The sequence below is a fragment of the Megascapheus bottae genome, chromosome 29, assembly GCF_031878675.1.
Source record: "Megascapheus bottae isolate mThoBot1 chromosome 29, mThoBot2.hap1, whole genome shotgun sequence".
Classification (NCBI taxonomy): Eukaryota; Metazoa; Chordata; class Mammalia; order Rodentia; family Geomyidae; genus Megascapheus; species Megascapheus bottae.
This window is the reverse complement of record NC_143537.1, coordinates 15393590-15410159: the sequence shown is the minus strand read 5'-3', so window position 1 is coordinate 15410159 and position 16570 is coordinate 15393590. Positions and strand designations below refer to the sequence as shown.

The 16570-nt window shown below is 49.8% G+C and overlaps 1 protein-coding gene and 1 long non-coding RNA gene across 3 annotated transcripts in view; one reads left to right on the top strand and one right to left on the bottom strand.

Moving 5' to 3' along the window:
* Nucleotides 1–647: 647 nt before the first annotated feature.
* Fstl4 (follistatin like 4) overlaps nt 648–16570 on the top strand; it is a 69947-nt gene continuing 54024 nt past the window's right edge. For both annotated transcript variants that reach the window (XM_090321140.1, XM_090321139.1), the window contains exons 1-2: nt 648–833; nt 2721–2844. In XM_090321140.1, the coding sequence (XP_090177266.1) occupies nt 654–833; nt 2721–2844 (304 nt within the window). In that variant the 5' untranslated portion in view covers nt 648–653. The remainder of the gene's footprint in view (nt 834–2720; nt 2845–16570) is intronic.
* LOC150044864 (uncharacterized) lies at nt 1611–8034 on the bottom strand. Its single transcript, XR_016533108.1, has 3 exons — nt 7845–8034; nt 6485–6657; nt 1611–1807 (listed from the first exon to the last, which is right to left on the bottom strand). It is a non-coding gene; the product is annotated as an uncharacterized LOC150044864 (long non-coding RNA).

Below are 16570 nucleotides of genomic sequence, written 5' to 3'. Positions count from 1 at the left end.
TGGGTGTGGTGCTATACAGCTGTGATCCTAGCTACTCAGGAGGACGAGGCAAGGAGAATGGACATTAAAGTCCAACTTAGACAAAGTTAATTTAATGTTCTAATCTAGAAAACAAACCAAACGCAAAATAGGTGTGCAGGGATGGAGGGGGGAAGGTAATGGCTCAAGATGAAGCAAGCATGAAGCCCTGAGTTCAAAAAAAAACCCAAAACCTCAAAATAATAATAAAAATGAACGGAACCAAGTGCAGATGCAAATGCCTATAATTCCAGCTGCTTGGGAGATGGAGATCAAGAAGATGGTGGTTTGAGGCTAGCCTATGCACAAAGTTCTCAAGACCCCATGTCAACCAATAAAGCATTGGATGAGGTGGTATAGACCTGCCATCCCATCTACACAGGAAGAGTAAATGAGAAGAGAAACAAAAACAGAAAGAATTTGTGGGATGGAAGAGCAGGCAAACAGACACAGATTAGATGAGGCTATAATATATATATGTATATATATAGGTATCTATACATATATATATATGGTTATAGCTGCACCCTGCACAGCCACAGTCCCTGCTTACAAGCAAAAATGGCCAAATGGACTCAGAAATACAGAGAACCCCTCTAACAACCCCATCTCTCCTTCCAGGTGGCACCTGTACCATGGCTGGCTATGCCCGCCTCAAGAATGTCCTTCTGGCTCTCCAGAGCCACCGGCAGCCACTCCACGAAAGGGACAGCAGTCAGGACCCTGGCTCCCAGAAGGGCCTCCTGGTGGAGTCTCTGTTCAAGGACTTGGATGCAGATGGCAATGGCCACATTGTAGGCTCTGAGCTGGCGCAGGTAGGTGCCTCGTGGGGAGAAAATGAAATCAGGGAGGAGTCAGGCTCTCCAGCAATGCCACAGAGAGGAGCCTTCGACATCCTGGGCTCTGTGTTCAAGCCCCAGTATTGGCACGAAAGAAAAGAAAAGGAGATGTGGACAGAGAGAAGGATGGAGGGAGGGAAGGAGCCATAACAGTGACTCAGTGACCTAAAGTCCAGGCCAGGTCTCCAGGACAGGAAGAGGCCTGGGCTGACATGCGCAGAGCCTTGCTTCGGGCTTGGCCCTTTGCCTGTGGTTAGATAAACACAGACATGATGCACTCTAGGGATGTAGACTTCAGAGCCCACAGTCAGGTTCAAGGACTGCCATCTCCAGCATTTCCAAGCTGGTGGGTCTCTAGATGCCTCCCTCAGTGGATATGGGCAGGGGCCCGTGGCTGATCTCAGCTGCCCTGGACAAATCCAAGTCCCATTCATTATGGCACCCAGCAGGAAGACTAACCTCCCCCCTCTCTGCCCCAAAGTTCTCCAGCCCCACTGGCAGTGGGGAAACGTGGCACCCCATCACCCAGGGCAGGGGCAGGCAGCTTAAAATCACTTGGCACCCAGGCCCATGCAGCTCCCAGAGCTGCTGCTTCTAGGTAAATAAGAACCCTTTGGGGCCCATCACTCCAAACCTAACAGCCAACAGGGCCCGAGGCACCTGAAGCCATTAGCAAGCGTAATAATTGGACTACGATTTCCTCTTTAAACTTTAATATGTTTAAAGTCCATTTCATAAATCTCCCCAGCAGAATCCAGTGCTCGTGGGCCCTTTCCGTGACAAGTACCTGGGAGGTGCCGGGAAGAACACATCAGCCGATGAGAACTTAATCCATTTCCAACGCAGAAATAGGCAGAGGGAAATTTCCATCTTCCAAAGATTGATCTGGCACATTAGGGTTGAATCTGGCTTTTATCGAACACTCTGACTTGCTTGAGTAGAGGATCTCTCTTTAAAACAAAAAAACCCACAAAACATTATCACATTAAATTGCCTTTAATATAGCAAGCCAAGCTAAGACTGTCAAACAAATAGGGAAGGCCTCTGGCTCTCCATTTCTTCTCTTCTTCCTTTCAACACTCTCCTCATCCATACCTCTCTAGTTCCCATCACTCTGGTTCTGGCTGAGTGAGGGTGCCTGATAGCCTTCCCCCACACAAACGAGCAGACTAGGTATCCCCAAACATCCTTCTCAGCTAAGGTCCTCTGGGGCCCATCAGACCAGACAAGGAAAAGGACAGGCTAAGCTCTGATCTGGATTCTGTCCCCGCCCCTGTGTGCCCCTGGAAGAGTCACTTTCCCTCTCTGAGCCTCAGTCTCCTCATCTCTAAAATGAGATGCAAACATAATATTCAATGTGCTTACATGAAAATAACCACCAGGAGGGCAGGGCCGGGGGTTGGGGGGCAGTAGGAGAGATGGGGGGAAACCCGAAAGGATGACACTGATCAAGATGCAGTATACTTAGAAAGATGTTGGCAGTGGCTCATGCCTGGAATCCTGCCTGCTGAGGAGTCTGAAGACTGTGGTTCAAACCCAGCCTGGGCAGAAAAGGCAATGAGACTCTTATCTCCAATTAACTGTCCAAAACCGGAAGTGGAGGTGTGTCTCAAGGGATAGAGTGTCTACGTTGAGTGTAAATGTTAAGGGAGAGCACTCTGGCTCTGAGTTCAAGCCTCAGTACAGACAGACAGACAGATACACACACACACACACACACACACACACACACACACACACACACACACTGCACTGTAAAAAGAGGAGATGGACCAAAGAGCTTCCTGAAATCCTTGCTTAGCCTTTCTTTTTTCTCAAATTAAAAAAAAAAAAAAGCTCTGGCCTGTCTCTCCTCCCCCACAGCACACGTTGATGGAGTCAGACCTGGACAGGGGCCTGTTGGGTTGCTCAGCAAGTGACCTCCTCCGATTCGATGACTACAATGGTGACGGTTCCCTGACACTGCACGAGCTCTACACTGCCTTCCGTAAGTCAAAAGCGCTGGGCTGGGGGGGGGGGGGGGAGTTGGGTCGACGTTGGTGTGCCACAGTGGCTGTGGGCATGAGCCCAGCCTCCGTAGGCTTTTCTTAGAGATGAAAAAGCAGCTGAGTTGGTATCATGCGAGCCAAAGTGTTCACAAAAGGGCCAAGGAGAATGGATGCCTTTGGGATGTTTCCCTTGGTACTGAAAGGAGACCAGGACTGTGCCCAGAGTGTACTTGTGTGGAGAATTCTATGGCTCGTACATGGAAGGAATGAGTTGTTGGGCTACCCGCCTTGCAGAGCCCTGCTTGGGTGACGGGGGAAGCAGGGATAGCACTACAGTAGAGGCTTGGATCTTAGTTGGGCAGAGACCAGGATTAGTCTCCATGGACAGCGGAGAAAAAGAAGATCCAAGCTAAGGAGAGGTAAACCATCCCCGGAGAGGTCTGGGAAGGAGCTGCTCTGGGAAGAATGGTTCCTAGTGCAGACCACTCCCACAGGGGATGTCTCCAAAAACCTGGTGATGACCTTGACCCAAGGTGATTTGCTGTCAGACATTCTATTAGGTCAAATGTTGATTGGAGCTGAGACAGGGCTTCTAAAGGATATGAAATGCACGAGGCTGTCCCTGAGAGCGCCACAGATGCCGGGATGTCTAGATATCCACAGGGAGGGGGATAAACCAGACTGACCTACGCAGTCCCTTCAAGGGTTATTCAAGCTCTCCTGGCATTCCCTGGATACAGCCGGTAAGTTTGAAGCATCTGTGGTCACTGGCCTTGGGCAGGTGGTGTGAGCCCCTGAGGGGCCCTGAATACCTGAGCCACAAAATTTGTTCTGGTTCCTTCCACTTGCTCCATGACCCAGAGTTTCCTTTATATCAGATGGCTCTTTCTGCTTGATACTGTTTTGTATACGTTGAACATTGCTTTCTGAACTGCTGTACCAATATGCCAAATATTCACAGGGCCTTGAGGAAGGATTCTTGTGATTTGATAACCAAGATGGCTCTTACAGCAAAGAGAAGAGCTGCTTGGATGACATAAAGGAGAGTAACGCGTGCAATTTTTTTTTCCTAAGGGAAGTACCCTTGAGTTTAACATGGTGATGAGGGGCGGGCCTTCCAGTTCACAGCATGTTTAGTACCAAGAGCCCAAGTCCAACACCTAATACACCCACATCTGCCAAAACGAGTTCCTCATCGGGTGTGAAAGACTGAGCAGGCTTATCTTGCTTGCTATGGAAAGTGTGCTTGCTTTGTGGACCAAGGAATGGGCTTCTAAAAATAAATCTTCAGATTTTCTGATGTGTGGAAATAAACCAGCAATGCCCTAGACCCAACCCAGAAGATGTAATGGTTCAGTTATCAGGAACGTGAGCAACCAAACATTGAACAGTCAATAGCTTCAAATTGGTCCTGGTGGGAATCTGTACTGTAGAAATGAATGCCAGACAAATTTTACTCAATAGCAAGGTGGGTCCTCTCCAGAGAAACAAGGATTCCTAGATAGACCCTCAGCAACCACCTCCTGCAGTATTCTCCTGTCTACTGCCTCTCGCTGAGATCCTGGGTGATAATGATCACAGAAAAACGAGACAAGAATAAGGTAGGGTGAGCTAGATGCCAGCGACTCTGACTTGTAATCCTAGCAACACCAGGATGCTGAGATGTAAGGATAGTGGTTCAAAGGTAGCCCAAGCTGAAAAATCCATGAGACTCACCTCCAATGAACCAGCAAAAAGCCAAAAGTGGAGTTGTGGCTCAAGTGGTAGAGTGCCAGCCTTGAGCACAAAAAACGAAACAAAAGAGATGGGGGGGAGACAGAGTGATTAAAGTAGATTGTTAGAGAAGTCTTCTAATTCAACACACTTCTGAGGCCAGTTCTAACCTTATCATGAAGCCTGGGTACCCTCCATGTCCCTGTACTGGAGTAAGAACCTCTATTTCATGGACTTGATTACTGAGACTGAATCTGAACCAGCCAGGCTTTCAATATATAAAGAGAAAGCACCTGGGAAGGAGGGCATGCTCTTCTCTTACCGCCCGCCTCAGTAGGTCTCCAGCAGGGTTATCTGGTGTCTTGCCCCCTTCATTCCTGGATTACTCTTTGAAAAGCTTTATAATCTTCATTTTTAAAGCAAATTAGATTCTGCTGTCGCCTTGGTGTGTTGAACCACAGCAGCTCAACCATTCATCACAGCCCAACCCAAATAATAGATATGCAATAAAATGTAAACTCACAGCCATTAAAGGAGCCACAAAACGAGTTAACCCAGCTATAAAGGTCTGACACCGCAGCCACCGGAACACTCAGGGATCAAAGGCTTTTCAAAGTCAGGGGAACCCTACACTGAATTCCCATCGCTGTAGGCACAGATTTACGGATCAGTGAGTTTTAAATGGATAATTGAAATAAGGCATATACGTACAAACTTATTACCCAGCAGTCAATGAGTACTAAAGAAATCTCACTCAAATCCAGAAAGTCATATCTCACACATCCCAGCAACAGCAATATGGATTTGATTTTAACAACTGGAAAAGGTTGGAATTTTTTTCTCATATCTTTCCATGAGCCTGGGGTGCAACAAGGCAGTGGGGATATCTGCATAGTGACTCCAGCCTTTTTGTTGTTATTGTTGTTTATCTATCTGTAATTATTGATCCTATGGGTATGTGTTTAGTGTATAGTAATTGTACAGAATGGGGGTTTCATATAGTATTTCCCTAGACACATATGACTTTCATATCCCTTCCCTTCTTCAACGATCATTTTAATGGCTTTTATTATTCTCTTTGCCAATATGTATATGAATGCTTTGATCCTCTTTCCCCTCTCTTTTAATCCCCTCCCCCAAGTTGGATCCCACCCTCTATTACATTCAGGTCATAAATCTTTATTTTTTAGGTCTAGATTCCACCTATAAAAGATAACACACAATATTTGTCTTTCTTGGTCTGACTATGATTTCTGGTTTCCGCCCATTTATTCTCCTGCAAACAGCAAAATTTTCACTCTTCTTTATGGCTGAGTAATACTTCATTGTATATATATACCAGTGTACTCACCCATTCATCAGTTGATTGATTCCCCAGGCCGATTCTATTATTCTTGAGCTACTGTGAAGAGTATCTGCTCCTCACAGGCTCAGATACCCCACTGAATAATGGTGGTTGGAGGTGTTTTCCTATAGAAAATGTGTGTGTGTGTGTGTGTGTGTGTGTGTGTGTGTGTGTGTGTGTGTGTCTGTCTGTCTGTCTGTCTGTCTGTCTGTCTGTACTGGGACTTAGACACAGGACCTGGGTATTCCCCCTGAGCTTTTTCTGCTCAAGGCTAGCACAGTGCCAACTTGAGCCACAGCTCCACTTTTAGCTTTTTGCTGGTTCATTGGAGATGAGAGTCTCACAGATTTGTCCGTCCTTGGGCTGTCTTTGAACTCGATCCTCAGATCTCAGTCTCCAGAGTAACTAGGATTACAGCCCACATTTGAATATTTTTGAGTTTGGAGCCTGTAGCTACATGAGCATGAGACCAGGAATCCCATAGCCTGGAAAGCTATGCTTCTTAGTATGACAGAGCCTCCTTCCAGGCTCTTAGAGATAGGTGACCCAATGGGAAGAAGGCACACGGCAGGCACCTTCACCTTGGAGCCAGGTCTCTCTCTTCCTGGCTGCAGGTGGCTATCTTAAGGCTTCCAGGCACTTATCTCTGTTCATTGACAGAAATGCAAGATGAGATAGCCTTCTTCACCTCTTCCATCTATCGAGGGAACATTTTCCTCCAGCTGCTTTTGGCTTCCTCCTGTCCAAGGCAGGTCTAGGAAATTAAAGAAACGATGTCCTAGATACATGCCCTACCCTCTCTTGCAAGGATCGCAGACGCCTGCCCAGGCTCTGGCAGAGAACCCAGGCTCCGGGGTCATTGGTAAGCAAACTGCGCTCTGGCCCGGCCTGCCCATCACAGTCACTGTCTATATGAAGCTGCTCCGTTATGCATGATTTTTGCTTTTTTTTTTTTCTGAATGTTCAGGTTGGGGTCATGAGGGGGAAAAACAAGTTGCTTAACTGAGAACCTTTTTTTTTAAATTCTCTTTAAATTCATTATAAGTTTCTTCGGCTGTTTAGGAAGATAACTTGCCCTTTTAATTAATCCTGCGAGGGCCAATTCAGCGAGCATGCAGACAGCACGGGAAAGACTTGAGCTAGCAATAGTTCTGGGTAAAGGGCTTCTGGTAGTTCTCATCTAGATCACCCAAGACTGCAGGGCACAGATAGGGCGGGAGTGGGACACGGGGACGGGGGAGAGGGGGTACTTGGCCAAGCAGAAAGGAGAGTGTCATTTTAATCTGACAGTTATCCTACTTCTGTAACCAGGGGAACCTCTTGAGTCAGATGCAGGGGGTCCCCTGGTGAGCTGGTTTTTGTTGTTTTGTTGGTCTTGGGGCTTGAACTCGGGGCCTAGACATTGTCCCCGAGCTTTTTCACTCAAGACTAGCTCTTTGAGCCACCATGCCACTTCTGGTTTCCTGGTGGTTTGTTGGAGACGAGAGTCTTTCCTGCTCAGGCTGGCTGTGCACTGCAAATCCTCACATGTCTGCCTCCACTGTTTTCAGTTCCTGAGTTTTCCATGGTGAGGGACATTTCAGATAGCATGGTGGGTGTTTTGGGTTTTTTGTTTCTTTGATTTGGAGGACAAGCAATGCCTAGAAACTGGCTGGCATTTGAGCTGAGACCAAGAGTATTGTTTCCAGTGACCCCACCCCACCCCAAAGGGAGAAACTGGTCAGCTCCCTGCATAGTATGCAGCACTGAACAGTATGTCTGCTTTTACGAGTGAAGAAACTGGAACTCAGAGAAGGTCCATAGCCAACCCAAGGCCACACAGCCAGCAGGCAGCAGAATCAGGAATTGCCTCCACAGGTGTGATTCCAGATCCTTCTCCTCCTGCGATCCCTCTGTATGCTCCTCCCCCAGTGACTTTCCTGCACTCCACACGTGGCTCACCAGTCTCCTCCTCCAGGAAGTCTTCCTCAATTTCTCCTGTCTACAGGTCCCCGTGGCCCTGAGCTTATCTCTTCATCAAGCCTGTGGCCCCTCAGTTAAGGCTATTGACCACAGAGTCCAAGTCAGGAGAGGATTTGAGTCTTTGTTCTGCCCTTTGCTACCTGTGTAGTAACTTGAGTCTAGCACCTGGCCAAAGGCCACTTTATGAGGACAAAAGAATCCCAGAATGGCATCCAGTCCTGACCAGACTGAGGGCCAGGACCCCAAAGGGAGCCTGGGGGTGGGGAGCAGAGAACAGACCTTGTGGGAGTCCCTGGCACTCGGCCCCTAGTTGAGGAACAATTATTAGACTGGAGTATGCCAGTGCCGTGGGGTTTTCTGAACTTTGAGTTCAGTTCCCATAGCAGCACAGCCGCTCTCTCCCCCCCGCATCAGGCCACATCACAATGCCCAGAGAGACAGACACAGAATCTGCTCTTGGAACCTCTGCCTCAGTGTCCCCAGCTGAAAACTGAGTCCTGGCAGCCTGAGGCCTCAAGCTAGGCCCGTGGCAAGCTGGCATCAGACCTCTTGAGCAAAACCCTAAAGCACGGAAGCCTACCCTCCCTGGCTTTATTGGGCTCAGGAAGACCACCAAGGGAGACCTGGGCACCAGCCTAGGACTACTGAAAGGGCAGATTGGCAGGGGGACAGCAGCATGGAAAGATAAGGAAGCCAGGCTGCTTGTTTTTCTCTGGTTGGGATAGGGAGGGCACACACGTGAGCAAAGGAAGATGGGAAAGATCAGGAGGAGGCAAACCAAGGAACAAGAGGGGAATTCCATCAGTGATCACTCACAAGAGCCCACTAGAGGAACACCGCTGTGTGCAAGGCCAGGCCTGCGTGCAGGGAGCCTAGCGCTAGGGTCTGCAGGGCTACTGGAGAGGAAGAAGACAAACAGGGGGATCTGAGCTTCTGTCTATGGGGAAAGTCAGGAAGGGGATTCAACCAGGCACAGATCAAGGAGAATGGTGGGGTGGGGCCCTGTGGGGGGCGGAGTCTAGGGCCGAAGAGCTGATAAATGGGGCCTCCTCCAGAGCGCAGATCTCAGGGAAGGCTGGAACCAAGGGTGGCTGGAGTCAGCCACCCAATTTCCTAGAGTAGCCCGCAGAAGACTGACACCCATCAAAGCCTGTAACACCTAGAGGTTTGTGTCCCCCAAGGGAGAGGCCAGAGAAGGGATGGAGAATCTGTAGGGAGCTAAGCATGGCCTTGGAAGCTCTCCAGTTATGACTGGCTGCCAGGACAGAAGAGTGGGCAACGTGCAGCCATGTTCTCCCGGGAACCCTCACTCTGAGTTCTCAGGCTCGCCATTGCTGGAAGGAGTTGGGACATAGCCACAGGCAGGTACCCCTCCCAGCAACCCCACTGTGCCCCAAAAGCTATCCGTGCCCACCTTGGCAGGTGTCAGTGAGCGCCTCACCCCCAGGCACTAGAACTCCACTCTCCTCGGAGATGTCAGTTCTGAGCCAGAACTAATGGTGGCCACTGCATCCCCCCCATCACACACATCCATTTCTCTTCTTTCTCCTTCTCTTCTTTCTCTTCCCCCCTCTCTTCACCTCCCTCTCTTGCTCCTCCTCCTCTTCCTTGTTCAAAACCTCCCTGCCTCCTTCCCATCTCTGAAGATTTGCCTGGAAAGGGTCCATTGTGGGGGCCCAGCCATTGTCTGGTGCTGAATCCTCAAGCACTTTCCATTTTTAAAGATCCCAGCTGGAAGCTGTCAGTGGCCTCAGTACAGAGCCATTGAACAGTGGAAAATGAACTAATTACGGGTTGTTATTGAAAATCTATTATATACAAATCGCAAAGAAAACTCATTAAAAATATGATGCTTTGGTGGTATTTTTAGGCCCTCCGCTTGGGGGAGCAGGGCAGGGTGAGGGAGCTGGGGCACCGTTCATCTCAGATCCTAGGCTGCAAAGCAAACTCGGGGTCCTGGGTGACCCAGCCCATGCTACACACAGCAGGCTACCATGGAGGACCAATGGAACCTCCCCATTCCAAGCCTGGTCCCTCAATCATAGAGAGACTCATTTGAGGCTTAGTGACCATGCCCTGCCAGCCCCTATGGCTGCCACTGCGAGAGCCCAGCCTGTGGCTGGGACCTAGCAAACACAAGTTGCATCAGCAGAGACATGAGCAGGGCATAGATTCACCCTGGCATGAGAAGGGGGAGAAGGGCGATGAACCAGGGACCTACCTGCCAGGCTCCAACCTTACTAGGGCCAAGTGGCATGTTATTCTTTAGTATGGCACATGTGACCATGATTCTCCTTGATCTGACATAGCCAGAATGCCAGCCCCGGGGCCACAGCCCCCCTCAGCCTGTCTTTCCCCAGGCAGATCTGCTTTGGGGAGGGGAGGTGTGGGGTGCCTGGCAGGCCAGCCCCAGGCAACCAGCATCCAGGACTGGAGAACAGAACTTTCTTTTCCAGATGGCTGGGCATTTTGCCTTCTGACAGGGGTTTCAGGCACAGCAACTGTGTACACACTTGCTAGCACTGCAAATCATGCCCAGCTGGGGGTGGGCAAGGGCCTGAAGGATGCTCTTTCCCCTCCACAGGTGGTGGGCAGGCAGGGGGGATGCATGTCCCCCAGGCCACCTCCCCCCACTCATGTCTGAGTGACACTCCAGGTTCACCCGTCCAGAACCCACGGGTCTCCTCTGAGACAGCCAACACTGTGGCAGACAGTCTCTGTCCTCTCTCTCTCTCTCTCTCTCTCTCTCTCTCTCTCTCTCTCTCTCTCTCTCTCTCTCTCTCTCATGACCTGGCCAGAGCAAAGGTGTGCAAAACTAAGAGCTCAGGGAGCTGTACCCCAGCCTTACCCAGAACCCTTCAAGGGCACCTGGCTGTTTGCTGTCCCTTTGGCCTGGGTTCTACCTTCCCCTAAGCACCACCTCCACTTTCTTTCAGCTAATGGCGGGTACTTCCCAGACGTGGGGGGGAGGCAGCCTTTTGGGGGGGGGTCTCCTGATGGCAGAGGAGCCATTGGCAGAGGTCTAATTGGAGAGGGTTGCCAGCATGCTTCCGAACCCAGGATGCTTTCCTTGCATTCTCTGAGTTCATAACACAAGTGTAGGCTGAGCAGGAACCCCTGGCACCCCCACCCCCAAGTCAGCTCCTCATCTTCAGAGGCTGACTGGCTGCTCTAGAATATTCATGGCCTGCCTCTCCCCACTTCCGGCTGGCCACAGCCTGGCAAATTTGAAAGAAGACTGGAGGAGCCATACTCAAAGCTATTGGGCATGCGGCTGATTAATTTGCTCTAGGCCACAGTGGCTTGGAAGGGGAAGAAGAAACTCGGGGTTAAATGGACCGAGGAGGAGGTGCTGGGGTTGCCTGCCCTGCTTGAGTCTCTGTGCTCCAAACCCACCTCCCTTTGAAGTCTGGAGAGCTTATTGATTTTTGCCTGGAGGGAAGGGCACGGAGCCCTGCCTCCCATACCTCAGGCCCTCTCTGTAAAGCAGCCCCAGCCAAGCTGTTGGGCAGATGAAATATTCACAGAGCCCCAGAGTCTGAGCAGCTCCACTTTAAATGAGCTGTGTGGGACCAGCCCAACTGCTTCCATCCCTACATCCCAAAAAGAACAGCGCTTGGGGCCCTGCCCGCTCCAAGGATGCATGCAGCATGCAAGCAACATGTCTTTGTGGCTGCCCCAGTGGAAGCAGTGGTCTTTTAGGGGGCAGTGTGGTCCTTGTGATGTCTCTGACCAGGCCTCAGTGCCCCTTTCGGGAGGGCAGAGCAGTGCATTGTGGGGGCTCCTCAGAGCAGGTGTACAGCGTATTGCAGAGCTGGCTTCTGCAGCCACATCATTCATTTCGGGTCCAAATCCAGCATTCATAGCTGAAGCTAAATGGTCCCGAGTGGATCTGTTCACCTTTACAACCACGTAGGAGGAAAAGCTTTCATCACCCCCTCTTGACAGACCAGGCCCCGTGGTGTCATGCACTTAGATCTACATGCCAACGCCCCGACCCAGGAACCCAGCAAGCTACATTGCCTTGCCAGTAGCCAGACACCCTGGATACTAGCAACTGTTCCACCGGGGCTAGCCCAGGCTTGGCAGGTATGGGGGACAGATGAGAAATGGGGGAACCAGTGGCCCCAACGTTGCCCGTTCTGTGACTAGAGCATGCCCAGCATTTGAGCACCACATTTCTAAAGCCTCCCCTGCCCAGGGGAATCCATAAAGGACAAGAGCAAGGCTTCGGAGCCAAATCCCGGGCAAAAGCCAGAACTAATTTGGCAAGTACTTCCTGTGGCTTTATGTGCCCAGCTCTAGTCATGAGCAGGCAGAGTGGACAGGGCAGCACTGGAGGTGACCAGTCAGGTACACAGGAGTCCCACGCAAGAAGCTACGGCCCGTGGCTGGGCTGTGACATTGGTTGCTACTCATAACATGGATTAAGTGTTAGCTAAGCTGACATGATCTCATTTAGTAGCAACAATACTTACCAAAAGAATTCCACGTACCCCAAGTTGAGAGAGATGGAGACACACTGGGTTAAGTGGTCTGGTGGTGGTCACCCACCTGGAAAACTGGCAGACCAAGGATTTGAACCAGTCTTAGTGGCTGCAGAGGCCCCCGTCTGCATGCGTCCACACCTTGGCTTGAGGGCAGATGAGGCGACCCACCCTGCTCCTGGCATCCAGGGGTTCACACATTCCATCTCATGCCCAATTTAATTGTGAAAACCAAGTCTTTTTCTCTCCTTAGTCAACAGACCGATTCCTCCCCCATCTTTTGGACGATATTATAAAACTCAATACAGGGGTTTTTATTTGGTTAGTTGGTTGGTCATTTGATATTTTTTTAGTTTTTAAAAAAGTACTAGAGGGCCGGGAGTTTGGCCTAGTGGTTAAAGTGCTTGCCTAGCATGCATGAAGACCCGGGTTCGATTCCTCAGTACCACATACATAGAAAAAATGCCAGAAGTGGTGCTGAGGCTCAAGTGGTAGAGCTCTAGCCTTGAGAAAGTCCAAGGACAGTGCTCAGGCCCTGAGCTCAAGCCCAGGACTGGCAAAAAAAAAAAAAGTACTGGAGTTTGAACTCAGGGATTTGCTCATGCCAGGCAGGCAAACCCACCCTCCCAAGTGTTATAAGGCTAGGCCAACTGTCTGCACATGAATGGGAAGGAAGGATGGCATCAGCTGGTCCTAGGTGCTCTGAAAACCAGTGTAGGACTCTGAAGCTTCAAGGTGGGGAGTGATGTGATCTGACTTAACACATACTGTATGTGTGTGTGTGTATCTGTGTGTATGCGTGCATGTGCAAATGCCAGTGCTAGTCCTAGAGCTTGAACTCAGGGCCTAGGCTCTGTCCTTGAGCATTTGTGTTCAAAGCTAGCATTCTACCACTTTGTACCACAGCTCCACTTTCTCTGCTTCGTGCTTTGGAGACAAGAGTCTGGTGGACTTTTGTGGGCTGCCTTAGAACCACAAACTTCAAATCTTAGCCTCCTGAGTAGGTAGGGTTTTGTTTGGTTTTGTTTGTTTGTTTAATGTATGACCTACTACTCCCAACTCTGGATTTATGTTTGAAAAGAAACCTGTTTCGGCTTTTTTTTTTTTTGAGGGAAAAAATAGCAAGACAGTAATAAAAGCACAGATAAAGTAAGGAACTGTTGCCATAATCCAGAAGAAATATGGGACCAAGACCAAGATGGCGGGCATTATCGTGCTAAGAAGGGTTCAGATCATAGATAAATCTTGAAGGTAGTGATAAGGAGACTTGTGCATGATTAGGAAAGAAATGTTTAGCCCAAGAGCATCCCCTGGCTTGAGTTGAAAGAATTGAAAAATACACAGTTGTTATTGACAGGGTTGGAGAAGATTGTGGTTAGAGGAGTTTGAAAAGAAGAGTTGGCCATGCACTGGTGGCTCACACCTGTAATCCTAGCTACTCAGGAGGTTGAGATCTGAGGATTAAGGGTCAAAGCCTTCTTTCCAATTAAATGGCCAGAAAACTGGAAGTGGCGCTGTGGCTTAAGTGGCAGAGCAGTAACCTTGAGCTGAAGAGCTCAGAGATAATGCCCAGGCCTAGAGTTCAAGCCCCACGATCAACAACAACAACAACAAAAGATTAGGAATTCCTTTGGTGGCATATCAAGTCTGAGATGCCATCACACCTAGGTGGCAATGTCAAATAGGCAGCTGGGTATGTTAGGGAGCAGCTGGGGCTGGGGCTGGAAATTTGGAAATTTTCAGCATATTGACAATGTTTAAAGCTATGATGTTAGATGAGATCACCAAATGACATTCTCGATGGAAAACATCCAAGATGGGCCTGAGCATCTGCAGTGGGAAGAGGCCGGGGAGATGAGGAGCCCACAAAAGAGAACATGAAAAAATGCCAGAGGAGAGGGAGAAAGCAAAGGGCAGAATCCCAGGAGCCAGGAGAAAAATGGACAGGAAGCAGTCAGCTGGGCCAGTCAGGGGTTCTGCTAAGGGGAGGGAGGTGGCTGGGGGGGAGACAAACTTTAGTAGTTTGGCCTTCCAAGGCAATTTCCTTGGAGTGGCATGGAGAAGGATACAAAAGCTTTACCGGATTGGGTTTACATAGCATAGACAGAGAGGAAGTCAAGTAAATACTGAGAACTCATCTGAGTCCTGGATCAAAAAATATGTAAAGAAAGGGCCCAAAACAAAGGATACTGTGAAACTGAGAAGAAGGTGCAACACATCTAACCACAAGGAGGCCAGCTGATGATGTGTGGGTGGCTCCCACATGTAACCCTAGCCACTCACAGGAGGCTGAGATATGAAGATCGCAGTTCAAAGCCTTCCCCGGGCAGGAAAGTCCATGAGACTCTTACCTCCAATGAACCACCAAAAAAGCCACAGGTAGAGCTGTGGCTCAAGTGGCTGTACACTAAGGAACAGCACCCAGGCCCTGAGTTCAAGCCCTACCACCACACACACACACACACACACACACACACACACACACACACACACACACACACACACACACACACACACACACACAGCAGGCTGTCTTTCCTGGGAAGGAATGGAAGTGGGGAAAGGTACAACAGAAGCCAAAATACAGCTGGGAAGGCCCCAGACCATCTGGTACGGACACTTCACAGTTGGACAAGTCCAAGAAGAGCAGATGACGCTGGATGGGAGGGTTGCAGTCACAACAGCAGGCGCTGTCAGTGGGGAGGCTACATGCAATCACAAACAACCCCAGAACCTCAGCTGCACACCCGGTATGAACTTCGCTCTTTGTTCACCTAAGAGTTTGATGTCAGTGTCCAGTCTGTAGCCATCAGTGACCCAGGGTTCGAAGCACATTCAATTGGGTGGACTCAGCTTCTTTTTCTGGGTCCCCTGCATCCAGCTGATCCACAGAGGGATGGGGGAAGTCAATCTAGCTCAAGATCCTAGCAAGCCAGGGCCACACTTCACTGCAGGGACCTTGGGGAAAGCGGTCCAGCTAGGTTTACAGGAGGGGAAACCACAGATCAGGTGATCACATCATCTCTTCTGTGAACCCCAGCAGAGACCACCCAGCTGGGACTTGTCTAGACTTGACCTAGAGATTCCACCCCCCCCCACCCCAAAGACAATTGATTCCTGAACCCAGAGGCAGGAGTAGAAGCAGATATGGACACCAAAAAGAGGGTGCTGAGAAGCTGTCCTGACATCAGCCAGGAAGAGTTGGGATAACCTGGGGGTTGACAGCGAAAGGTCAAAAAGTTCTCTCACTTCTGGGCCTCCACCGAGGGTCAACTGAAGGGACAGGGCCAGGCCTGGAGAAGATGAGGTGACTCCCTGACCATTCTCCCCAATCCCCAGCCTGGCCTCAGAGAGAAATAGGGGAAGAAAGGTTCTATTTTCATTTTCTTCACGGGCCTCCACCTGACAAAGGAGAAATATCTCCCAACATTATTATCTCTCAGAAAATACTCTCCGGAATCATAAAGGGGAAAATACAGTGAAGCCAGGCTGCCAAGGCTGGCCTCTAAATCAGGGGCTTCTAAATTATCGTGGTGGTGCTCTTTAATTCCTCTGGATGAAAACATTAAAGATGACAATGTCCCTTTAAATCAAACACCCTGGGAGTTGCTGCATGGAGTCAGTAGAGCTTTTCTTCCCCCCTCCCCCTGATTGTGTGTGTGTGTGTGTGTGTGTGTGTGTGTGTGTGTGTGTGTTTTCACCTTGTAATAAAGTATAAATCAGAACTTGTGGGGGCAAGCTCTCCTTAGCAAGCTGTGAACATGGATTTTTCTGAAAATGAAGGTGTTTTGTTAATGGGAATCATCTCATCTCCGGGAACGTGAGAGTTTCTAGTGATGCCTTTGCTACTTACCGTCACACTCCTGTTATTATTCTGATTTATAGGCTGGCCCTGGGGCTGGCTGTGACACCACCGACCGTGGTGAGTCTGGTGGGCCTTCAGGAGCCAGGCCCCTGACACAGTCTCTTTGAGAACAAGAACAGAAACCCCCCAGAACCTGGCCTGACCCATTCTGAGAGGCACATCACTGTGGGGTTGGGGGGGGGGGATGTACCAAAGCACACTTGGGGCTTAGAGGAGAGGTCCTCCTAGAAATCTGGGGATTTGGGGGAAGGCACATCCTCTCCTTCATCCATGCTCCCCCAGGAGGATCTTGCCCCATCCCAACTTCAGATCTCCAGCCCCCCCCCCCCACCAGGCACAAGTGTCCCTTCAGT